The 27,605-nt window shown below is 36.0% G+C and overlaps 2 protein-coding genes across 2 annotated transcripts in view; both read left to right on the top strand.

The window, feature by feature from the left end:
* Positions 1–817: 817 nt before the first annotated feature.
* On the top strand, positions 818–4,338 carry LOC140148713 (collagen triple helix repeat-containing protein 1-like). Its single transcript, XM_072170755.1, has 4 exons — positions 818–1,547; positions 2,508–2,657; positions 3,346–3,553; positions 4,179–4,338. The coding sequence occupies exons 1-4, from the start codon at positions 1,422–1,424 to the stop codon at positions 4,325–4,327; spliced, it is 633 nt and encodes a 210-aa protein (XP_072026856.1). The 5' UTR covers positions 818–1,421; the 3' UTR covers positions 4,328–4,338.
* An 18,131-nt stretch (positions 4,339–22,469) lies between these two features.
* LOC140148714 (cilia- and flagella-associated protein 54-like) overlaps positions 22,470–27,605 on the top strand; it is a 75,469-nt gene continuing 70,333 nt past the window's right edge. Inside the window, exons 1-3 of the mRNA XM_072170756.1 lie at positions 22,470–22,659; positions 26,304–26,409; positions 26,750–26,893. Of these exons, the coding sequence (XP_072026857.1) occupies positions 22,475–22,659; positions 26,304–26,409; positions 26,750–26,893 (435 nt within the window). The 5' untranslated portion in view covers positions 22,470–22,474. The remainder of the gene's footprint in view (positions 22,660–26,303; positions 26,410–26,749; positions 26,894–27,605) is intronic.

The raw sequence follows: 27,605 nt of genomic DNA on the forward strand, positions 1-27,605 counted from the left end.
TAAAAATTGATATTTTTGATATTTAACAGTACTCGAAGTAAACTTTATAAATCTGATAATATGTACTGAAAGTATATGTAGGTGTGATGAAAAGCCGACGATCAATTGAAAATTTTGACCTTTCGTATTGAAGATGTGGATTTTTTCCCCAAAACACCAAAAAAATTGGTCTTTTGGGGAAAAATCCATATCTTCAATATGAAAGGTCAAAATTTTCAATTGATCGTCGGCTCTTCCTCCCAGCTACATACACTTTAAGAATATATCATTAGATTTACAAAATTTACGTCGAGGACTGTTATCATGTCAAAAATGTGAAAAATATCCCATTTTAATAATTTGTCATAAAATTTGTATTATATCGGGAATTTCAAAAATTAAAATTATTTGATATCAGAAAGACATTCTTCGTATTCCGAATGCAATTCGATATGTCTGATGTGCTCTCATGTCCAACAAAAAATACTGTCGAAACGCTCAAAACGCTCATTCCAGATCCCTTAAGGTGTTCAGTTGTAACACTTTTAAAACACATGAGAGCGTTAAATAAGCCAGTATTAAAAACCATAGAACATCTAAATACCATGTCCAGCGACTGGTGGTGTTCAACTGGACAGTATTATACACAGTAAATTTGTTGGTGTTCTAAAACTGAACACAACGTGTTCACGCAAAAATCCCCCCGTAGAGTTCGCAATTTCAACTTTTATGCTTCCATGCAGCTATTACCGTAACGTGTGTCAAATTTCTTACGTCAGCACTCTCTTGAAATAGGCCTAGAAGAAGATCGATTTCAAACTCACTGCAAATACTAATAACGATTAATGTACCTAACTTTGTTTCGCTGATAAACATAATAAGGAAAACATTTGCAATATAGGGAGCCTAGCCTTCTTTCTAATACAATTGGGAATTGGACCTTGAACTTCTGTAAAAAAAAAAATCATTTGCTGATGATAAGGAAGAATGAATGAATGCACGGTACCTGGATCATTATTTTCATCAACTTTGATATTTTCATGTAGGCCCTAGCGTACATGTTTGTTTCGTCTATTGTTATCGGAGGAGGAAAGCGGATAGCCTATATCATCGTAATTTTTGATGCATAGGCCCTACTGAGTTGGAAATACTTGGAATTCTGACAAAATAAATTGCACCTAAAATGTGTTTTTGGTCACCAATTTTGGTATTTGAGAATATCATTTTGATCAATTAATACAATATCTACATGAAGTATTAATTACGATTTTGAGTAAGCCATTTAATACAGATTGATAGCTTGGAGAATAATTTAACACATTGCAGGAATTTATATTTTTTGATCAGCTTGGATAACCGAATCGTGAGATTAGATCTGCAGATTGTCTCCGGTTAATACTCTTTGGGATCATACCACCACGCTGAAGATATCCGAATATAAGATGACCGAATCATGGATCTGTTTTTTTCTTGTATGTTTGAATCTTCTTTCCTGGACTAAGCCATTCGTTTTGAGCCAAGAAGGCGTTCCAGAAACCAGAGTCTTTACAAAAGAAGTTACTGCCGATGTAAGTTTTTGCGCAATGAAACGGTCTGCATTCTGAATCTACATAGTAACCCAATAAAAGATCATATTTGGTGCATACGCACCAATATGGTCCTCGCGCCAATCGATCCATGTTAATGTTGTAATTTGTGTCGTCGAATATCAGTGCAAAGCAGATGATAATCTTACGATATCTACTTTGTCCCATATCTGCAAGCCCTTTCGTTTTTACATTTTCGCTTAGTGAGCCAGATTTTGTAGGCTGGGCGATATATCGCGTATCGGGACACCAGGTTTCCAGATAGAGGAACACCAGGTTTCCCGATATATCGATATTTTCCAATACACGAAAATCGGGATTTTCTGCCAAACTAAGCAAAAGAACAACATGACATTTATGAGATTGTAGCATGGGCATATTAAAAATAAGGAGAAAACTATACAGCCGTGTTTGAGCAAACACAAACAAGTTCTCCTCTTCATGACCACCAACTTTGAGCCCAATTGGAGCAATTTCAAAATTTGATCACTACATGAATTTTGACTTCAAAAAACTTCTACTTGACTTTTAACATGCCCCCCCTCCCAAGGCTCTTGTCCACCAACTTTAAACCATGGTTTAAAGTTGCAGACACTCTTGGGTGGGAGCTGTAACTAGGCGAGTTAAAAAAAGGCGAGTTAAAGAAAAGTGAGTTAAAAAGGCGAGTTACCCCCACAGAGATTAGGTTTTTTGTCAATTACCCCCACGAAGTAAGCTAAAGGCAAGTTACGACAAAGTTACCATAAAGTCCCATCAGCGAGTTGCGACAACACCAACAAGTCGACTATGGTGTGAGAGGTTGTGGGTTCGAGGGTGTATGGATTTTAACTGGAATAGCCCGCTACACTGTATTGAAAATGATTTCCCTGTCGATAATATATGTATATATAATCATATCAATAATATAAAGATTAAACTAAAAACTAACTTCAATATTTGCAGAAATGCACTTCAGGCGTACCAGGCCCACCAGGTCGTCCAGGCCCTCCAGGGCCCCGTGGCGATGCAGGCTCTACAGTAGATGCCACGCCAAACTGGAACTCATGCCAGTGGAATCATTTAAATAATGGCAATGATGTCGCACAGGTTGTGGTAAGTAGGGTGGATGAATGAATGAATGAATGAAAGAAAGAAAGAAAGAATGAAATACCATGACCATGATGACCGTTGAATGAATAATAATTAGTCAAAAAGATTCGCATCCATGAAGTTGTGCCATATCATGGCTGGATAGGAACTTTGTGTTCATGTGCAGTGTGTGAACACAAAGTTCCCATCTCGTAGTTATTATTTTGATGTTTAATATGAAATTGTATCACTTTTACATTTTTATATACATGACTTTTAAAGTGGCTGATGTGATAAATTGTGTTTTATGTGTGTCAACTTCAATATTATAATTTTGATTGTTGTAAGTCATAAATATTTTGATGTGTTTTTAGATTGTAATTTTTCATGTTAAGCCGTAGGGTTGCGATTTGAAGTAAATATGAAGTCCACTGGGCCCCTCAACATGTATACACTAAAGTTGAGTATAGTTTGGTAATGTTTTATACATGTTCAGGGGCCAAAAACAAATCTTTCACAACCTTTCATGATGTTTTCACCATGGAACATGTGTTAAACATTATAAAACCCTAAGAAACTCTACGTAACTTTAGTGTATATACATTTTGAGGGGCCAAGTGGACTTACGGTCTTCTTGCGCTCACGGTCTTCATATGCATTACTACCTACCTACTACCTACCTAAATGACACAAATACAAATTTTCTTTCCAGACGTGTTCTATCACCAAAACATATTCCGACACCTATCTATATGTTGGCATTTCTAGCGACATGCGGTTTCATGGCGGAAGCAGTGGATGTTGCCGATGGTACTTCACATTTAACGGTGCCGAGTGTTCGAATCCTGTGAAAATTGAAGCTGTGGTGTATGCGAATGGCTACGCAACTGTGAATTTGCACCGACCAAGGATGCTAATAGGTAAAAACAAAATTAAAGACAATCTTATGTTATAAAATCAGTTTCATATTACCCTATGATATTTCATATTATACTCATAGACTGGTTCTATTTTGGAAAATAATTTGCCTAGTTGTGCTTATTTAAAGCCATAATGTACGATTTCCGTTAAATTTTAATTTTGTTATTGTTTATTCAAAATGTTGAAATGATATTAGTAATAAACTGCCGGGAAGGGTTGCTGTCCATTTAAAGCTGAAATAACAAGGTAAAGTGAAAAAAATCCCACACGCATTAAAAAAAGTATGACTTTATGTTGAACTTTGCGCTGTTGACATATAAACACAACAAATGTGGCCGATTCCATTTAGGTGCAAGTTGGGACATGTTTAAACATTAATACAAATATGCACACAAAAAATCAAGTTTGAAAAAAATTAACCAATTTCATATATTATAAGACGCGATTTATCCAAAATAGAACCAGTCTGCCAATATGAAAAATTCTCATCGTTTTCAATCCATCTCCTTGGGTTTTTCTCCTCTTTTCCCTCCTGCCAGGCTGCCATCACAGATCCTGCCATACGCAAATTGTCCTTGTTTCTACCACCACAATAATTATAATGTCTGCCTCTTGCATCAACAGGTTATTGCAAAGGCATCAGCGCTGGTAGTATCACCGTTGGTTGGCACGTCGGTCAATGTTCGGGATACGGCACGTATGACTGTTACTCTGGCTGGAATTCTGCAACCAATATGTGGATAGAAGAAGTTACACCATCTCCATACGATTAGAAAGCCAATTGACGTTGAGGTAATCCCGTCGCATCTATTCATAGATGTACAAATAGATGAACAAAAGGACTATATGAATAGATGCGACAGGATTACCTCTATTGTATATACAGCCTGTCTCAAAAAAAATTGTGCAAGTGAAAAGCGCCCTCTTTGGCAATTAGAAAATACTGTTGTGACATTATGCTGCGCTTATACCAACGTCACGGGCGCAGTCTTATCTCTCAGATGCCGTTTGTTCTGTTCAATTTGCTTGTTGCAATCTCGAGATATGTTTATTTAACAACGAAAGGGTAAAATCACAATTGTGCCACTTTTACTAAGGAAGAGAGCTGTTACATGTAAAATCAATGATATAGCTGATGTTGATGCGTTTAACGCACTCTCCTTTCGGGGCTTGTGCGTCAGACACATTATTCGAATCAACATCAGCGCACGTGCATTATTTAGTCTAATTTCTCTCGCAACAAGTAATAGGGTAGCTGCAGGTAATATGGGACAGCAGGTAATATGGGACACCTGTTTTCATTTTAACAAAAAGTAGCTTAGAGAAGGTACACACTTTAAGTTGATTTGTTAAGTGTTTAGAGACATCAATTGTGCTTCTAGAAATGCAGTTTTGGAGTCTGTGTATCAAACTCTTGGAAATCAATGCCAAAAGAGTGAAATTGCCCAAAAATTTACGTCGTTTTTTTGGCCTGATATAAAATCAATGACGCCACATTTTATGATTGTGTATCCAAATACTCTGGTACTGAGGGTGCATTTGTCACTTTTTATGAGCTTTAGGTGATGGGTTAAGCTTATCAGCAGGTAAAATTCCACTGAAAAGTGGCACTTTCCTTTTATAAATGATTATTTTCTCTGATTTTCAACTGAATGGGTGCAGGTAATATGGGACACATAGGAAATTGTGTGCATTGTCAATGCGGAAAGCAAAACTATTTAGAAAATTGAATTTTCTTGTTGAAATTTGCATTTAACATTCAAAATCATGTAACAAAAATGTTTTTAGAACAAAAGAGTGATTTTCTGAACATTTTGATTTTCACCATAGAGATAACACAGTGTCCCATATTACCTGCACATGCAGGTAATATGGGACACTTGACGATGACGTCATTTTGACGTCATAGCGTCCAAACAAACATAAAAACAAGATAACATTGCCTGTTTTATTAATCTTAAAGGACAGGTTGTTCATCATAACAATCTCTTTTGGGCATATCTTCTATAGTTTTTATGCACATAAGCTAAACGTCCTTAATGGTCCCATATTACCTGCAGGTACCCTATAAACTCCGTATGCACAAAGGAGTTAGACCGGGTCTAAAGTTAGACCTGATCTGAGTGGAATTCGGACCTTGAGAAAGGACATTTTCCTTTACATTTGCTTAAGTTATTTTGTATTATTTTTGAACGTTGCATTAAAATCTTTAGAATTTGCTAGCTACTCTAGGAAGGAAATAAGAGTAAAGGACCATCCCTGGTGGAACTTTATTCCAGTTAGACCAGGTCTAACTTTAGACCCTCTCTAACTCTTTTGTGCATATGGACCTTAGTGTGCAATATTTGTTTGACCACGAGTACATTATACGTCCTATACTTCGAGTATATTAAAACAATAGGTAATATTAATTGCTGCATTCATTATTTTATTTTGAACATTTAGGAAAAATATCTTTGAATAAAACGCTGTCAAGCCACTGACCCGGTTTGATGGCAAGGCTGCATAAATCTGGTCAGGAAAATCAAGCACTGTATAAGTTAAGTATAGGATAATGGCCAAGGATTAGAACGTTAGTGGATAAGAATGGCTGAGCCGCGGAGCGGCGAAGCCATTCTTATCCACTAACGTTCTAATCCGCGGCCATTAACCGACTTAATACACACCTATGACGTCGCGCTATTGTTTTACCGCTCCATTATTTTCCACGAATGGAGTGTTATTGAAATTTGTTGCTCTTTACAAATTGATCAATTGATCATTGATGCCGGACAATACACTATCAAATACACTAATAGAATGACCGTACTAGGTGCGAGTGCAAAATACAAGGACTCAGCTTTATGTAAAATTTCTATAGAATTACCCATCATATCACGATCCAGGTGTTTAGTTCAAATCATCCGTAACCACCTTCTTGAATTATAAAGATCTAAAATGTTTGTTACACAAATTGAATAAACGTAGATTCGTAAAATCATTAAAGTGATTAGACAATCAATAGTTCTTTATGCCCACTTCTAATGTGTTAACTATTGAAGTAGTTGTGTTTAGGACTCTATTTTGCATAATAAGGAAATTGGCAAAATGGTCATAGGTTCATATGAAATAGTCAATTGCAGCTCATTACCTCAAGAAAGCCAGACCTGCGCTGCACCTGAGCAATGATACTCTTCTCTGTGAATCGAGTGTTGGATTTTGGAACAACCATGCAATTATGGACACTATTTATTTACTAGTAACTTTGTGATGGAATCATTCCGAGGATATATATCGTTGATTCGCAGCATACATGGTATAATATGTTTTGAAGGAAGGACCTAAATCAGGCATGATTCTACTTTAAGCCGAAGTAAGGTACGAACATTTTAAATGTGTAAATTTTGTTTTATTTGGTTGGCCCTATTCATGTATTACAACCCATTTATCTAGGCCTAGTATTATGTCCCTGAACTTCGGCGGCAAAAACAAACAAACTTAGTCGCTTTCGGCGCAAAATAAAAGCCCTGACTTCCAGTCACGGGCTTCCAGTCCCCCAATCAATTGGAGCGTCACAAACATTATAATATTTAAGTATCAGATAGGCCTACTGATCGATGTAAGTAAAATTCAAACATGCCAAAATACCATCAGATGAAACATCTGATGTATATACTAAAGTGAAATAAAAAATTATACAAAAAATAGACCTACTGTGGCTTTTATCATTATTAAACATACCCAAAGCAAACGATTTAAAAATAAACAGATGCATAGGCCTAAAAAAGGGCATAATCCACTGAAAAAGTATAAAAATATAAAGAAGCAAAAAATGTTATAAAAAACAGTTAGCGTCGAAAGAAAGGTCCAAATAATTTAAAGTACGGGCCTACTAAGTGAAGCCTAAATAAGCATTTTCCAAAGTGAGGTAAAAACACATCTTGCATAATAAGTACAACTTAGCCAACAAATTAACCTGCCCGTTTTGATATTGCCTTACTTTTCACAGATTGCATTGTAAATTTATGTTTTAAGGGCTCGGATAGCGATGTTTACACCTGTATATATTGTTTTTGTGGAACCTGACCAAATCAGACACATCGAATTGCATTTTGAGCACGAACAATGTCCTTCTGATATCAAATAATTTTGATTTTTATTAAATTCGCGATACATTACAAATTTTATGGCAAATTATTAAAAATTGAAGTAAAGTGTATAAATCTAACGATATGCACCTAAAGATTATGAAGTTGGGATGAACAGCTGTCCATCATATGAAAATTTTGATCTTCATTATTAAAGATATAGATTTTTTCCTCAAAACACTAACAATTGTACGTCTTTTTGGAAAAAAATGTTTATGTTCAATATGAAAGGTCAAAATTTTCAATTGATAGTCGGCTTTTCATCCCAGCTACATAGGCCTATATAGTTTAAGTACATAATTTATCATTTATAAAGTTTACTTCGAGGACTGTTAAATTTCAAAAATATGAAATTTCAATAATTTGCCATAAAATTTGTATTATATCACGAATTTCAAAATCAAAATTATTATTATTTTTTGATATCAGAAGGACAATCCTCGTATTCAGCATGTGATTCGATATGTCTGATGTGCTCTCAGGTCCCATAACAATTATGTGCAAATGTTGCTATCTGCTTCCTTAATTTATTGTATTAATGAAAATCTTTGTCTTGTTGTTTCTCGTATCATTATTTTACATGAATGAAGTGATGATAACAATACTGCACTTTTCGCAAATAGTTGCTTTTCGAAAGTGCAATTGTTATTAACATTACATTCGTAAATGCCAGTACTTTTTCCCTGAAAAGTGTTTGCTTTTCAGGAAAAAATAGAGGCATTTACGAATGGCGTGTTATTGTAATCATCGCTCCATTCGTGGAAAATAATGGAGCGGTAAAACAATAGCGCGACGTCATAGGTGTGTATTAACTAGAGTGAATTTATGGTATCGATAATCGATTGCGCCATACGTCATACCTTAGTAACTAATTCACACTTGGTTTGCATACCTTTTAGAAACCAATTGATTTCATGTTGTGATCATTTTATCGTTGTCCTGAACACAGAGTGCATGAACCAGTTGACCTGGCAACGATCGATTTTGAAGTCACACTACGAGGACGAATAGAGGAATCCAAATACACGCATTCCTACACCTGACTAGCAGCCTTTAGTTGGGTCCCCGTCGGCTACAATGCATCCAAAATGTGAAATGATTCGGCCTTGGCGGAAATTTTAAACTGCAATCCATCACCCGTTTTACACCTTCCGCGAAAACACAGGTAGACAAAAGAATGCACATACAATACAGTTCCAACAGTTGTGCAAATAAAAGCCGCCTTACACCTAGAGAAGGTCGAGGATGGTTAAGAGAATAATACAATAGAGATAATTCCGCAGGTAATCCCGTCGCATCTATTCATAGATGTACAAATAGATGAACAAAAGGACTATATGAATAGATGCGACAGGATTACCTCTATTGTATATACAGCCTGTCTCAAAAAAAATTGTGCAAGTGAAAAGCGCCCTCTTTGGCAATTAGAAAATACTGTTGTGACATTATGCTGCGCTTATACCAACGTCACGGGCGCAGTCTTATCTCTCAGATGCCGTTTGTTCTGTTAAATTCTGCTTGTTGCAATCTCGAGATATGTTTATTTAACAACGAAAGGGTAAAATCACAATTGTGCCACTTTTACTAAGGAAGAGAGCTGTTACATGTAAAATCAATGATATAGCTGATGTTGATGGGTTTAACGCACTCTCCTTTCGGGGCTTGTGCGTCAGACACATTATTCGAATCAACATCAGCGCACGTGCATTATTTGGTCTAATTTCTCTCGCAACAAGTAATATAAACTCCGTATGCACAAAGGAGTTAGACCGGGTCTAAAGTTAGACCTGATCTGAGTGGAATTCGGACCTTGAGAAAGGACATTTTCCTTTACATTTGCTTAAGTTATTTTGTATTATTTTTGAACGTTGCATTAAAATCTTTAGAATTTGCTAGCTACTCTAGGAAGGAAATAAGAGTAAAGGACCATCCCTGGTGGAACTTTATTCCAGTTAGACCAGGTCTAACTTTAGACCCTCTCTAACTCTTTTGCGCATATGGACCTTAGTGTGCAATATTTGTTTGTCTTTTAACATGTCTTGAGTGACTAAGAGAACAGTATTTACCATGATAAAATCATTGACGTGCACACGTATTTAATTTTACATCAGAATGTGAAATATTTATTTATCTTTCTGTGGAAAAAGAGAATCATTATTCCTGCATCATGATAAAATAGTTAAAACAGTAAAAAAAATTGTATTGTGTAATTGATGCATTCTTTTGATTTCACGAAGGAACTCTTGATAAACTTGATGCTATCGCTGATTTACATGCAAAGCTCTCTTCCCTAGTAAAAGTGGCACAATTGTGATTTTACCATTTCGTCGTTAACTAAGCATATCTCGAGATTAAAACAAGCAAATTGAACAGGACAAAGGTATACGAGAGCTAAGACTACGCCCTTGACATTGATGTAAGTATCATGTCACAACGGTATTTTCTAATTGCCAAAGAGGGCGCTCTTCACTTGCACAACTTTTTTGAGACAGGCTGTATTATTCTATTAACCCTCCTCGTCTTTGCATCTTCTCTAGGGCGCTCAAAACCCCAGGTTGGTGCTAGCGGGAAACCAAAGATGGCCGACCAAATCCTGACCATGTCTTGGCTCGTTGGATTCGTCTATAGGCAGAAAAGATGAGAAAACACACTGTAATAATATCAACGGGACTTTATATATATGTAATTTGAACTTTAAAATCTGACACACAGTGGAATTTTACAATTTATACAGTAATATAAAGCATGATTAAACTTATGCCTGAGACCAATGTCTGATCTTGAGGAACACCACCATGAATTACACTGCACTCTTATTTCGTACTATTCATTTAAAAAATAGAATCCCTACTAATTTTGATCTCGTTATTTTGAACTATTCGTTTTGATGAGACATACTGTTCATTTTAATCAGGTATATTATCACTTTGACCCGACGATCTTAGAGTTTCCAAAAACCATTTTATTTTAACAAGTAACTATTCAAATTGACAAGATCTCAAACTCATTATTTGACCAGATAAGCCCTTTTATTTTGACAAGATTCTGTTATGTCCTCCTCTAACAAGACAAACTATTCCAATTTGATTTTTTGTGTGTAATTTTTGACAAGACATACTCAAATTTGATAAGTTGGGTCATTTTTGACAAGAATCTATTCATTTTATTAAATGACAAATCAATCTTATCAAATTTGAAGAGTTTCTTGTTGTTTTGACATGTTTGATGAGAATATCTTTCACTAGGTCCGCCGTCGCAAAGAATAAAGTCAGTCTGCAAGTTGTGAAAGCTTTAATTCACTGTCGTTGAGCACATTGGTGTTGGATTACGTAACTGACATGCTCCGGGGGTGACTGCACTGACGCCGACCAATGCGGCAAACATTAGATTTTGGGGACTAAATTAAGTTAAAAAGCAATAAAAATTATGATAAAATTCCATGAAATTTTGATTCAACAACGTAAACTTGAACTAGGGGTTCATCTTTAAATCATCGCAATCGGCCCGCAACGGCGGAGATATATGCGAATACACAAACCTGATCCATTTGACACAGAAACAGTGGCGAAATCAGAACTCAAAAATCACCTTTTTGTTGCGCCCTCTACGGAGGTGCGCCACAATATAGGCATGACTTTGTGAAAAGCTTCTAATTTCACTCTTGCTAGATTGACTTCGCAATTGTTTTGCTAAAATTATGCCCAGCTCATAAATAAAACCACAATTTGCTTGGATTTTATTGTATTATTGTTTTCTGATATGCACGGGATAAAATGGTGAGCGTATATTCTTTGTTTAAAATACAAAATTAGGATTTATAAAAACACCAAATAAATCCTGACCTTTGTATGCGTTCAACCAGTTTACCGTGTGCCTTAGAACCCGATAGACGGTGACATTTGACCATACACCAGGATCCACAACATGCTCATCTATCATGGGAACAGTTCTTAAACCCTAATACATTTGTACATTCATCCTTTGTACACAAACTCATCTGCAACTTGAGGTCAAATTTTGCACTATGATTATGTAATTGAGGTTATTGGACTATGCCATTGGGATGAGACTCTTGTGCTCCATAGTGATAAGATCAATTAACGAGGCCTCTTAAACTGATGGCTTTTGTTTGCTAATTACCATAGAATCTAGCTACCACCTCAATGATTGGATTAAGTAAATAACTAAATCCTGTTATCTACCCAGCAATGTTTGCTTATCTTAATAATTGTAACAAACTGTAGTGTACTAAATAAGACAGAAAAGGCAAACAGACAGAAATTTAGAGTTTTAAATTAGAGAGTTGACAGGAAGTTCTAAGAGTTAAATTGTTATGGATATGATTGGTGTAAGCGCGAAAATGTTGAATGTCAGATCAAAGTCATCCGAGGTGAATTAAGTAATGTCAATCACAAATTGTTACAGGTCATTTGAGGTGGACTAACTTTATATTTGGATTGTCAGAACACCTTCCCCAACCAAACACATTTCTCTTGCATTTGATCATCTTCTACTCTTCCCTAGAAAAATCATTATAATACCAAATCTACACACCATGGAATTCACCTTATCACGTCCAAGTTCACATTGGGCGCCACATTCCTTTTTTAAAGGAATTTTTATTTGAATTGCGCCCCTTCAGATTTCATATTTATGTTGAGACAAGTTTTCTAGAAATTCAGAGATAATTGCAGGACGAGATAGATGTTGTTGCGCACGAAACAGAAGCACGTTTTACTATCGTTATGAAAAATCTCATCGCAGTAAAATCATCGATCTTAATGGGCCACACAACGAGCGAGATGCATGCTATACATTTCGTACACAAACATGTCCAATTCGGCACAGAAACCGTGGCGAAAATACAAGGGTCAAAAATAATCAGAAACCTCCAGATTTCATATTTAGGTTGAGACATGTTTTCAAGAAATTCATAGAAAATTACAGGACGATACGTATTTGTGAGCGAAAGAGAAGCACTTTTTATTATGGAATATCTAGACCCAGTAAAATTCGAACACACTAAGTATTTTTTACTATATTATTTTTTTTAATTAACGGTATCTTTATAGAGGGTAGCCCAAATCAGTGAACCCAACGCTCTGCATGTTCGTTTGTTCTATTGTTTCCGATTAGAGCGCTGACATATTGGAAAATGTTGTCAATCAATATTCATGAGAGTGGTCATTTAACGTCCCATTTTCGAAATTGGGTGACTTGTGTTTGGCAGGTGTGAAATACATCTGACTGGGCGTTTTAACTACGTAACGAAAAAAGGCATTGACATCATCGAATGGCTGCCTAGTGCTGTTATGAGTTTAGTTATTATATATATAGGCCTAATAATTATTATCAAATGTATTCATCATTCCTTTCTTTCCCCTTCTCTGTACTTATTCTTTCCTAGATCTACACTTTATCACACCCTCGCTTTACTTGTCCCCTCTCACCCTCCCTCTCTCATTCCCATAATTTTCCTTATATTTCTATTTATCTACTTGTCTTTATTATATCTCTTCCTCTTTCTCCCTTCCTCCATCCCTCTCTCATTCTCCATATTCCCTCTTCTCCTCTTACTCCCTCCTCCCCTCGCAAGATTTCACAGGGGTGAATCTTCCCCTCCCCAACACCCCTCCCCCTCTTTGGGTTCGCCACTATTTCTATACCAATCTCCTTCTTAAAATAAAATTAAATGGAAATTTGTTAAAAACAACCTTTATAGGCCTATACTTATACTTACATGTATACGTATAGCGATTACCATTATTTATAGAGTAATATAGATATGTGGACATGGCACATTCTGATGTGTCGATCAGCAAGAGCATTCAATTTATTTAAATTAAGCGCCTAAAGTCAGGTGGGTGGTAAAGATGATTGCATCGACAGCTAAAGCCTCCTTTATAGACTTCAGACCCACACAAGCACACATTTGGGATACGTGAGAACAATGGTACCACTTAACACATGACTGCCCTTACACATGACTGTATATTGTGGTCACTTATTGATACTCGTCTGTTGCGTAGAGCGTTAATATGATGCCGGATCAGTGACCAATTTAATGGCGGAACCCCTTTGTTCGAAACAATGGTACCACTTTCAGTTTATGAATAGCCTATCGCAAACTTTAATCGGCATCAAACGAACAATGCATTCCATAATCTATTGCCACTCTATTTATATTAAAAGCTCTTTGAGTGAACCATCGATAAAGATGTCGTTAATAATAATAAAAAATAATAATAAAAAACTTCGTGTGTTCGAATTTTACTGGGTCTGCACTCATCGAAATGACTTGTTCGCCTTGTTGGCGCAATTCAAAAGGAGTAAGTTTGGACAACTCAAAAATAGTGTAAAAGTTGCCAAAACAAAATTCATTTTAGTTATCCGAACTTAAAAAATGCTGAAAAAGCTCAACAAGTTCCGTCAACTAATCAACTTTGTTGGCATTACTTAAAAAGTTGATGTAAGTCGTTGCATCAACGTTTTAAGTAATGCCAACTTCTGAATTCAAGTACAGGGAACTTAGAAAAAAAAACAAGGTTCAAAGAACCAATTAAATTAGTTGAGTTATTGTAACTCAACATGTAAGTTGATGTAACTCGTTCATATTAAGTTACTGGTACTTATTGTTTTGAGTTATTCCAATTTGGTACTTTGTTACTTAATTCACGTAATCGGATCATTTTCTGCACAATTAGCAGTATTCAAATATTTATTTTTGTAATCAGTGCAAAATTGTGTATACTATAGCACACCTCTAGAAAATTATGCTAACCGAGTTTCATTTTCTGAGTTGTAACAACTCAATAAAGTAAGTGCAAATGAGTGCGACCAACATAATGATATCGAGTCCGCGTTACTCAAAATTGTACGCGTTGGCATTCCTCGGAAAGTTGACGCAACGACTTACATCTGAGTAATGCCTACGAACAATTTCTATGAGTGTAGATATTCCAAAGTAAATTTATGGGAGTTGAGCTACAATTGTTAACTGGGTGTAAAAATATTGAAAATGTGTGGCATTTTGTCTTTCTGATATTTTGTGAAATAATTGCCCTGTAGGCCTACATTTGTCTGTTTAATACGAAAAACCATCGTGTTTTGGGCCCAAATAGGGTAAAATTGGGAAATTAGAGTTAAGGCATTTTTGTGACAGGTGGGCATATGGTTGACTGCAATAACTCTGCTTATAGAAGATTATACGGGTCCCGTGTCACAGATTAAGTTGACCAAAATAGACCAACGTTGCACAAAGTTTTGTAAAATTGCGCAAAGTTACTCGAGGCTAATATTATGCAAAGTTGCACAAAATTGCAAACAACTTTGCACAGTTTTACAATTCAGCGAAATAGTTATTGTTGGCACTTTATAGATTTTGGTCAACCACAGATTATAGAAGGGTAATTCCCCCTGTGACATGCATGGGGCCTTAATTTGCTGATCTGTTTCCTCTATTATTACGCCATCATCTACCTCCTTATCTATTAGAACGATTCAAAGGTCATATATCGAGGGCTTAGAGCAAGAACTAGCTATGTCCACAACTCCACAATTACATGTTACTCGTTTCGGCAACAAATGGACGGTTAATTCTGCCCTCTATAATACAATGTAAGTGACTTTGGGGTATGTACATGGTCACTTGCGTGAAGTTGCGTCTAACTAACCATGCTAACTGTAACTTTAAGTGACCATGCAGAGCTCTAGTGACCATATATACCCCAAAGTCACTTGCATTATTATGGAGGGTAGAATTAATCGTCCATTTATTGCCGAAATGAGTAACATGTAATTGTGGACATAGCTAGTTCTTGCTCTAAGCCCTCGATATTTTCTCCAAGGGTTTTAAAGCCATTGCATTATGTACGATCTTATAATATGAAACATGATGCAGTCATGTCTACAGTAGAATTCATCTCGACCTTTGCAGGACTTAACCCCATTAAAAGCTATTAAACCAAGATAACAATCATTGAAACAGCTCAACTGATTAAATCGGATCTTCTCTGGTTGTGGACAAGTGTCTGTTTTCATGTGCGATATCGCAATAAAGCTGGTATTCATAGCTTCAGTTGGGTAACCGATTATAAAGGAAACGAAAGGAAACAATGGTATGTGTACTTTTGTTCACGAAATGAGACAATGGCGTGCTTTTTGTAAACCAGCATTCTTGAAAATGAGCAACATAATGATTGTTGACTTAACACGGTTTGGAAATAATTTCTTCATATTTTTGGTGTTATCTGTCGTTTACATGTCCTTCCTAAAACACAAAAGTACGACCCTCTCCAAACACCTAAATTAGCTAAACATTTAGGACATGTTACAAAACTATATTGTCTAGAATTTTAGCAGAGTAGGCCTACTTTTAATATTGGCCGGTTATTTTTCACACAGCGACGTTAACTACTGTCTGTTCAATTAGCTTAGATTCTTGAATTTTTAAGATATTTGAAAAAATAAAAAAATGCTGCCAAAGTCATCAAAAGAAAAGTGTTAGCACAGCCTTAGACCCAACGTGATTTATACTTTTCAAATTCCCAGGTTCAATTTAAAACACGATTTCTTTTCAATTTTGCCTCATTTTAGGCAGTTACTTGGGTCCACCCAAAGGGTTCGCGACCTTTTTACAAATCGAGTGGGACGGTCCATTCTCAACTTAGGGCATAGACCCTATCCAATATAGCAAAACAACCTGTTCACCAATCTGTCCTGTCATTTCAATAGAGGCCTTGCATGTGACGTATCATCCCGTAAATATGGCGGACTACTCAAATGCATTCAACAAAAGCATGATTGCAATCTACCGTGACAGTTCGTCTCACACACATAACCCTGCACTACGATCAAATAGGTTGATGACAACATTTGATTGAATGAACTGCACTCCGCCATAACTACGGTGAAGGACACCGGTTCAAATCCTTTGTTTGGAGCCAGTCGATAAAATGATGCAGGGCCTCTATTGTTATACCGTTCCGGTTATTGGATAGGTTCTATAGGTGATGATGGTCCACCGGTTTTTGTTACACGAAATTATATGGCGCGATTACGTTTTATGCATAACATTATTCTGAGCATTATTTTTTCCTAAACATTTTTTCCATCTTATTTCAACTGGTTTACAATGTAAATTGAGTTTTGTTTAATACCATCATTCCTTCCCAAGAATATCAGCATTCGCTTGACATTTTCAGATACAGTGACTTTTCAAAAATTGCTTTCTGTAACCTGATTATTTTGAATAATATTTTCTTGTACAAAAGTTCTTTTGTCCTTCTCATAGTTTGTATTCAACAAACAAAACGAAATATACTAATTGAAAATAAATGTGTAGTTTTATAATAGGCCTAAATGCCTACACCTTCTCAGATCCATTCGCAAAATAAATTCGCAAAGTAAATAAATAAATAAATAAATAAATAAATAAATAAATAAATAAATAAGTAAATAAATAAATAAATAAATAAATAAATAAATAAATAAATAAATCAATAAATAAATAAATAAATAAATAAATAAATAAATAAATAAATAAATAAATAAATAAATAAATAAATAGATAAATAAATAAATAAATAAATAAATAAATAAATACGCAAGACATGTATTTATATAAAGCTGGGTCTATTTTAGAAAACTTACATGTAGTTCATAAATAATAAGGTAATGTTTCAACAGTAGGATTTCAACACAAATCTGAAATAGGCCTACTGACAAATATAGCTATTTTGCTGGACAATTCTTGATGCGGATGGTCGAATAAATACTATCTCAGCGCATTGTGACATATCGTCCGGCGTCCCCATTGCTCTAAATGGATTGATTCAAAAAAGTTTATGGTACCCGACGTTCTACGGCTTGTTTTGAAAATATCGCGGGAAAAGACCAAAATTGAAAAGAAATGGGGTTTTAAATTGAACTTTAGAATTTGAAAAGTATAAATCACGTTAGGTCTAAGGCTGTGCTAACACTTTTCTTTGATGACTTTGACCGCAATTTTGTATTTTTTCAAATATCTTAAAAATTCAAGAATCTAAGCTAATTGAACAGACAGTAGGCAATGTACTATTACTATATAACATTAACTAAAACACTTAAGTACGAATATTTCCAAACATCTAAATTAGCTAAAAATTTAGGACATGTTAAAAACTATATTTTCTAGAACTTTAGAAGAGTACTTTTAATATTGGCCGGTTATTTTTCACACAGCGACGTTAACTAGTCATATCCCCATACTTTTAACGTAGGGCTATTTGTAGAGGTCACGCGTCAATGGGAAAGAGCCAGAGGATGATTTAAGCACTACCCAGCAAGTCTTGCGGTTAACACAGCTGTGTGAGTGAACATGACACCACTGCCCGCGCCCACTACATAGACGTGCATGGTTAAATTTGAATTTGGACAGATATATTTACAATAAAAACACCTTCAAAAAAGCTGGTCGATTTCACATTTTATGTTATATACAGAAGGTGTGAATTATCCTTTATGCATACATCACTTTAGATCTGAAATCGACCAAGTAATAATGACACACACACAATTCTAAAACAACATCTTTTGCAAAGAATTCAATGGGATTTGAAAAGTAAAGTGGCAGTTGAAACTCTAGTGATAACGCTTTACAGTGCATGATGGGGCTTCCTTAAATCATCCTCTGGGAAAGAGCACTGTGTAGTGTGTATAGGAAAACGGACAGTAACTGCAGTATGATTGGTTACATTTGTTCAAACCTGATTTTTGCATATTTGTAATGTTAACACATGTCCCAACTTGCACCTAAATGGAATCAGCCAATTGTTGTATTTGTAGTTCAACAGAGCAAAGTTCGACATAAAGTCATAATTCATGATTAGGACTTTCATGTCCTCCCATAGAACTCTGTGTTAAACGGCCAAAATATCCAGTAGGATTTCTTTCACTTTACCTTGTTATTTCAGCTCAAAATCGACAGAAACCCTTCCCGACAATTATTACCTTTTTCGAAAATGTTGACCTTTTTGACCAAAACGGCATAAAAAACCCCTCTATTTTTTCACTCGTGACGCTCGCAAATTGGACTTTATGGGTAAAAAGGGGGATTTTTTTGGCATGGGGCGATGGCGATTGGGGTCCCCAATTTGGGGAGGGGTGTCCGCCTATTGTTATGGGCAAACGTTATGAACAAACGTGTTAAACCTATTTAAATTTTTTCTTAAACCTAAAGCCCACATGAAAAATCAAATCAAAATTATATCAAAAACCCATCTGCGTCTGCCAATATAATATAGGCCTATTTCGGGCCTCAAATAACCGAAAGCACCAAATAGTAGATGAAGGTTTTTGTTACAATTATTTGTGGCGTAGCGTCATAAAGGCATGGGGTTGCAAGTGCCCCCTATCGATTGGAAAATTTAGAAAATCCTATATACAGGAAAATTGCCCTCCCCCATCATCAGGCCCGCTGGCCCCCAATCAATATCATGTTTATTTCTAATAGGGGCCTAGGCCTATTATAAGTTAGTTTAAGGCCCATTCAGTGATTTGCTCCCGGATTTGCTCATCCGGAGGATCGTAAAATCATCAAAATTCAGATTTTGGTACCTTTGTCATTGTCATAGATGAGCTAACATAACCAAAATAAGGCATTCACATGATAGCCTACTACATTTGAATGAGTTTCTTTGTTTTTTGCTTAATTTTTCATTTCATAAATACCAAATGACAATTTGAATGACTTATCCTTCACTTTTAAGCAATTTATAAACAGGCCCGTAAACCAGGATTTATTGGGGGCTGATTTTGAAAAAGTGGACTTTTTAAAACAAAATTGGGACCTTTTTGGACTGGGCGGATTTTAAAAAAGTGGACTATTTTCCTTCCAAAATTTTGACCTTTTTGACCAAAAAGTCGCATAAAAGAACCCAATTTGGGGTTTGCATTTGCGTCCACCCCAGCTCTCCTGGTTACGAACCTGTTTATGAATAATTTTAATTTTTGTTCACGCAAGTGAACGTTAATACCATTTGCACCCACATCTCATTTGCAGTTTATCCCTTACGTACATACCGTGTGTCTTGAATAGATATTGTAACCTACCAACCCTGTGGTTAAGAGGCTAGGAAATAATTCCTAATATCTCATACCCTCGTTTGTATACCTTTATCTAATCCTGCTCCCCATGACAAGGACAATTTAGCACATTTAATCTTCCAGTGAGACTGCTCAGTGTAGGAAATTTTTAGCCTTTTTTATTATACATGTTTGCAATTGGCTTATAGCCATCAAATGCTGGCAATACACATAACTGATTGGTTAATAAAAGCTAGGCAGGTCACTATGGTCAGTATAATAGCTATAATTTATTTACTTAGTGATAAGGCATATTATCTGTAGGCCTATAGAAACCTATTCAGCAAGCTGCAATAGGCGATTTACTTCAGAATATAGTGCACAAAATTAAGCCCATTCTCTAACTGATTGGTCAATAAAAGCTAGGCAGGTCACCATGGTCAGTATAATAGCTATAATTCATTTACTTAGTGTTAAGGCATATTATCTGTAGGCCTATAGAACTGCAATAGGCGATTTACTTCAGAATATAGTGCACGAAATTAAGTCCATTCTCTATAGTTAATTGAATACTGTTAATTAATTGACTGATTGACTCTTGTAATAACCAAGCAATGTGTGTATTAACATATCCAATGTTATATAATATAATTGGTGTTCATAAAAGCTGGGATATGAGACAAAATCCCTGACAAAAGCTAGCAAGACCATATAGGCCTACATGTATATAGTGTAATGTGTTTACTTTAGTGATGAGGCATCTAGTGTCTGTATAGAAAACTATTCAACAAGATAATTTGAGATATTGCCAACATGCAGTGTTCCTGAAACACATCAGGCGAATTGCTTCCAAATAAAACTTCTTTAAAAAAATGGAATGGGGTGTCGAATAGGAAAAAGCATCTGATGGGCTGATACAGTGGACATTTTGATGTAATTTTGTGTCCTAATTTATGCAAAATGAGGTTTTTTGAAAATTATTTTCCAGAGTCAAGATGCAAGTATCATTTATGCCTCAAATCACTTATTTATTGTTAAATCAGTGCAGAGTAGGTTAGTAGGCCTATGGGCCTATAGAATAGTGAAAGTTAGACCAAAGTAGCTCAAAGTACTATACACCAGTCCTGATCCATGAACTTTGTCTTTTTTAAAGACAAATTCTTGTTTTACACTTGCGCTATCACTGATGGGTCTTTAAATCATATCCTCCCTGGCGGTATGATTTACGTCTCCATGTGGGTTTATTTTATCGTCGCATTAAAAAAAATAGGGGACGGGGTGGTTATTAGTTACTGTTTCAGGGAATGTATAATTATGTATATACAATACAATTGAAGGGGTGGGTGTAATAAAGTCCTAACCCACCTAAAAACTGGTTTCGCGATAAGTTCTTTTTTGACCAAGTACATGAGAATTTCCATAAGTAAAGTAGACCTACCGGTACACAAGCATAAAGTTCTTCAACAGACTAACTGTTTTGTTGAAATCATTCGTACAATTTTTACACACAAACCGAAACCGGTCACTTGTAAATTTGTTGGTTAGGACTTTTTGCCCCAAGAATTCCACACTAGTTTCTAGAACTACTTATGAGATGGACATTTCTTTGAAAAAATATCGAATCTTGTCGTTGTTGATGTAAGAAACACGTTCTCAATGATTCCAGATCAAAATTGTTGTTCATAGATAATCTAGACCCCAGGTTTAAAGTCGGTGGCAATATAGGCCTAGTGCTAACCCACATTTCTTTTTTGAAGAAAAACAGGGAACATAAGAGCTCTAATCATGCCAATAAGTTCATATTGGTGCAAAAATTACACATTATTTACAATATAATGATTACTTTTTATAAAAATGTCCAATCTATATGTTTTAACGGCAATTGATTCGAAACCAGTAACAAGTGCACCGAAAAAAGATGAGGGTTATGACTATACATACACCCACCCGTTCAATTGTAGGCTATATAGGCTACATAGGCCTAATCAAATTAGATATTTTCATTAGGCCTATGGTTAATTTGTTAGTAGTGTTATATTTATTGTTTTATTCGACTACGTTATGTAGGCTGTTATACCAGGGGTCTATATTGTCCATAAAATCTGAAAACATAAGGGGTGGTGCAATAATGTGTCCCCCTGGGTGGTGAATTATATGGGGGAGGGGGGAGATTTTTGGCAGGCCAAAGGGGGGAACCTTAGGCTACATGCTTGTAAGGGGGGGGGGGCAAAGGTTTTTTGGCGGGCGAAAAGGGGGGGGCAAAGATTTTTTGTCATGGCCAAAGGGGGGGGGGGCAAGCGATTTTTGGCAGACCATTTTGAGAATTCACCACCCTGGGGGTACACATAATTATTGCACCTCACTCAGTTACAGCTCACTCATGATGATCTTTATTCCCATTTTATTCCCATCCCTGCAGCTGCGTGATCTGAAAGTTTGTGACCCCCAAGGATTACTACATTATACACATAGGTAGAGTTTGAAAGTAAGAAGAGTTTATGACATAGGTGAAAATTGAAAAATCATAATTGTTAATATTTTACCATTTCTAAAATGGTTATCAAAATTATCTTAGCCTTATGTAACCTTTTGAACCTTCAGTAGGGCGGTTTTTGGGTGGGTTTGCATTTGCGCGCATAAGCAAAAATTAATTTCAATCAACAAGAATATACACCCCTATAGCAAAAATGTACTCGACCTAGCAACCAACTCGATTGACCCTGTTTAAAGATGGCGGTGATTCTACAAGAGAAGGCTGCAAAAGCCTTGAATCAACCGGCGTCAACATTTTATAGTGGTGATAAGAATCCAGTAATAAATGCTTTCCAAGAAGAATACAAACTGTTCTTACAGTACATCAAAAAGAAAACGTCACCGGGGTTCAAGAAGAAAGATGACGAACCATTTTCACGAGGGTAAATAAATTAACATTTTTAAGCTTACCAAACTCATGAACTATATCATACATGTACTATGTAGGTATCCCAGGCAAACCTTAGTTAACACATTTGCTAGTCAGCCAAATTCGCCGACAATGTCAATGCATATTTACATAGAAATTTAAAACAACTGGCCGAAGAAGGAAACGTACATAAATATGTTTTCTATATTTCACTTGACCCAAATACGTATATGATTTTTTATGGTGATAAGACAATCGCACATGGAATTTTAGAGGATTTTGATAGCAGTTCCATTAAAAAAGCTGCTATCATAATGAGACTAAGATCTAGAAACACCCCCGAAATGCCGTTTTGGGGAATTTTGCTAGCTGAATCTTTTTGATGAAAGTCAATCTTTGACAAGATGTAACTTTGCTATGCAGCCTACGGAAAGTGCTATATGAAAAAAAGGTTTTCAGTTTTGGCTTTTGCCTTTGTTTACTCAAGGCAAGGGCTTTAATTTGATATATAAAATGATGCAGTTTGATGGCAAATTTGAATTCACCTAGCATACCTAATACATGCATAATAAACATTTAGCTGTATTAATCTTCTTCTTCTTTTCGTTTAGTCGGTAAATTAGGTAGGTATGCTAGGTGAATTCAAATTTGCCATCAAACTGCATCATTTTATATATCAAATTAAAGCCCTTGAGTAAACAAAGCCAAAACTGAAAACCTTTTTTCATAGCACTTTCAGAGCAAAGTTACATCTTGTCAAAGATTGACTTTAATCAAACAATGTCAAAAATATTCAGCTAGCAAAATTCCCCAAAACGGCATTTCGTGGGTGTTTCTAGATCTTTTGTCTCATTATGATAGCAGCTTTTTTTAATGGAACTGCTATCAAAATCCCTCTAAAATTCCATGAGCGAGTGACTTATCACCATAAAAATCATATATTTGGGTCAAGTGAAGTATAGAAAACATATTTATGTAGGTTTCCTTCTTCGTCAGTTGTTTTAAATTTCTATGTAAAAATGCATTGACATTTTCGGCGAATTTGGCTGACTAGCAAATGTGTTTGCCTGGCATACCTAAATTAGGTACCGTATGCATGCATGTATATACTTACTCGAGAGTATAAGGGAGCGTGGCCGAGCGGTTAAGGCATTGGACTGTGAATCCAAGGGTCACGGGTTCGAATCCGAGGGTATAAATAGTCTCAGCCTCAGGCCTGAGCTTGGCAGGCTCTTTTATATATAGTCTTTGTGTACTTGCTTATAGTGGGAATTCCAATTGAATGAACGCAGCTTTCAATACCTGTTGAAAGCTGCGTTCATTCAATTGGAATTCCTACTAAGAACGTTGCAGGCTATTCGAAAAGAGCAGAGGATCATCCCGGTACTGTTGACTGTACTTCAGAAATACACTCATCTACTCTAGGTTCCAGAGTAAAAATAAGTACAGCTTGTCTGTACGCAGTGCGCTAATACTCATACATATGACTGATATGAGGCCAGCACTAATAAGGAAGAAGAAGAACAGTGGGGTTCTGATTACCTGAATCAATCATCTGACAATCATAGCAACAGACCAATAATCTGATTGGCCGATTATGCGTCAATCGTTGGTCGGCGAGATCGGGCGCCCTTGAAGTGAACACAAAGCTTGGTGTATATATATGTCGCTCATTAACAGGTTGCTTACCACAGCATCACCAAGGTCAAACTCAATAATTACATTTACAGACTGAATCACATGGTGCACCATCAAGCGCTAGATTACAAATAAACTAAAACTATCAAATTCGTGTACATCGTGGAACATACTCTTTGCGTGACTGTGCGTAGTAAGCAGAGTAGCGTTGTGTGCTGCGTGTGTAGTTGGCATGATTAGTCGGCGGAGTAACAAGCGTAGTTGAATGTTCCACGATGTACACAAATTTAATATTTTTTCTATAGACATATCTTCCCCACTTTGATTTAATCAAAAGAGTCATAATCCTATTGACCAGAATAATTGAGCTTGCACTCTCCCATCATGTTTATAGAATTGTTAGAAACAAACCACACAGTTTAGTTCATATAATACATACAAGAGCTTATGATTTGAAAAGACCGCCACTTGACAATTTAATTCATGGCATGTTACAGCGTATTTCTGGTATCTATTCCTTGCTATAGGCCTTATGAAAAATGTATGTTGATGGTGTGCATTTTCCATTGATATGTCAATGTGTGATCATAATCTCAAATCATAGAAAATTTCTTTTTATTTTTGGTCTATGTTAAAATCCATTGTTTGGCTTGCAGTTGAATATATTACATGTGTTGAAAGAACAGGGTATCTCTTGTCAGGGGATTAAACTACCAAGCAAGGGTATTGAGAGCAAAAACTGACCAACAATCAAATTTTCTTGAGTTCAAACGTTTAAACAGAATAATGAGCATGCGCAGATCGTAAAAATTAGCAATTTCAGAGATATGTGGAAACGCTTTATTTGTAGTGGCAATGAAGCGTACCTTTTAATCGCATTACGAAGCGTGTACAATAGCCTGGCTCGCTTCGGCCTATCTTGAACAAAATCGCCATGCGTGGCTGTTAAAGAACTAGCGGATTTGGTCTACTATTATGGCAATTTTTGACACAAAGATACAGGGATGATGACGCTGTGCTCAAGTCAATCTGAGCAAGGGACTGCCATTCTTCTCTTAACCCAGTGTAGCTTCAAATTTGCACACGGTAGTTACGCATTCGATGATTGCTAGAGTGCGTTGCTATCGTTTTTCGGTTGGAAAGTGGTGCAATTTTTTTGCAACAGAGGCTATTTATTCTGTTAATGTTATTTCGATGAGTCAACTGTATCTTTCGAGCAAGGTTTGCTTATTTTGGACAGTCGTAAAATTTGAAGTGTATAAAAAAATAAATTTTAGCCTGTCATGATCGGCTGTGTTTACTTCTGAACTTCCATTGCTTTACACGGTGTCATGCTTCAGCATGTCAGTGAATTTGCCTAGATTTTGAATACAATGGTCTCTAGCCTAGAATGTGAAGTTAATGCACAACACATCAATTGTACGCTGACGCACTAACCCCAACGCGCTGCCAGTTAGATATGGTATGCACTTTTGACACCAAAACCCCTGATTTTGAGGCCAATTCTTGACCGTTTTAATTGCATTTTCCCAAGGGGGGGGCGTTTATTAGAAGTGAAAAAAAAAACCCTTCAAACTCTGGTTTAAATGTTATGGTACGGTCCTCTGATGTGTGTATAATCGTTGTGTATGTACTCCCCGTTGTACTGTTATATGAACATCGCGTATGTGTTCGATTAATATTTCCATCGTAGTGAGAAACATCTCACCGTAGCATCCTTTATCATATGATATGGGCGCTATATGTTTTGTATCATGTTTGGTTCTTTCATTTTGTATAATATATATTTCTTATTTTGTTATTATCATGTTCATTTATTATGTATATAAATAATTTTAATCAGGTCTTCCAGGGAGACCAGTACATTTGTATTGATGGAATTTCCTGAATAAATAACGAATAAATAAATAAAAATATAGTGTTGGTGGGAACTTATTGTGTACATTCACAATACCATAAAGCCATTTTGACAATAATTATCTTTAAACACATTTCTCCCCTCAATTAATTTGTGTACAGGTCAAACACCCTCTTCAAGCTTTGGAATTCTTATGAATCCAGGCTGTCAACAACATTTTATCAGCTCAAAGTGATCGAGATGGGAGATTTCCTGGTCTCTCTCAAGGTAAGAAACAAGTCAAATGAAACACACATGTAGCGTATTATTTTCAATATTGTCTAAATATGTTTTTATGGAAATTCTGCATTATTGGTACAAGTAGGAGTATTTAGATACCTTTGATGTGCGCTTTAGATGAAATGTCTAATTTTGCTGTATCTGATTTTTTCTTGTGGTTTTCTAATAGTGTCTATATATTACCACATAGTGAATCATATTTTTACTTGTTTAAATTATAAAAAAACTGTGGTTGATGAATTACTTAATAATGTTTATTTACTTTTGCTTTGCACTCAAGAGTTTGTTATTTCTGCTGCACCTGGGTTGTTTTTAATTTGAATTACAGGAGTACAAGTTAGCAGTATGGCAGTGCTATGGGCGATATCTTGATCAGTTTGGTGACCAACACATTGAGGATATTGTGGATTTGAATATGGTGAAGGAACTATTCTTTCCGGATGGTTTGGAGACGGACCATGCAAGCTTAACTGTAAGTTTAGACCAATTGGTTGTATTTTAAATCACCTGCTTTGATTTTCTGTGGGTCACAGATAGAATTTTGCTTCACCTTGTGGAAAGCCATTCCATTTGGATTATGGTAACAGCAGTTACAAGTACTTTTAGATTCTCCCCCATTCATTAACTGAGTGTGTAGGCTCTACAAATCTCTTGAGAATCTCTTGAAATTCACACAAATTGGTTTAAAGTTTGTTTATGATTGGCGAAATTTATTCCGTTTTGGTTACCATGCATCTGTGCACGTAAGTAAAGTCACAGCTTATGCTCGCAAAAATTCACATAAGCTCAACGTGGGACTGGGGTAAGTGGTGTGCTCAACTGAGTGCATGCTACAGGGTCAGAATTTCGGGGAGAATCCTAGAATAGATTCTCCCAAAGATTCTCGTAAACAGATTTGTGTGAATCTTAGTTCTCGCAAACTTTTGTAGTTAACACTGATTTGCAAGAATCAAATGATTCACACAAATTTATTCTGCAAGAATCAAGATTGATTCTCGCACTGCAAAACAAAATTCTGACCCTGACGCTATTCCATACCAGTACACAATATTATTAGTCTCATTTTTTGCCCATTATAAGCCAAACAAATGATAGGAGAATCTCTGCAAAAATGGATTCTGTGATTCTCACCAATATCTAGGCCTGTGAAGTAACAGAGCGTATACAGAACAGAGCGTATACAG

This window comes from Amphiura filiformis, chromosome 3, assembly GCF_039555335.1.
Source record: "Amphiura filiformis chromosome 3, Afil_fr2py, whole genome shotgun sequence".
Classification (NCBI taxonomy): domain Eukaryota; kingdom Metazoa; phylum Echinodermata; class Ophiuroidea; order Amphilepidida; family Amphiuridae; genus Amphiura; species Amphiura filiformis.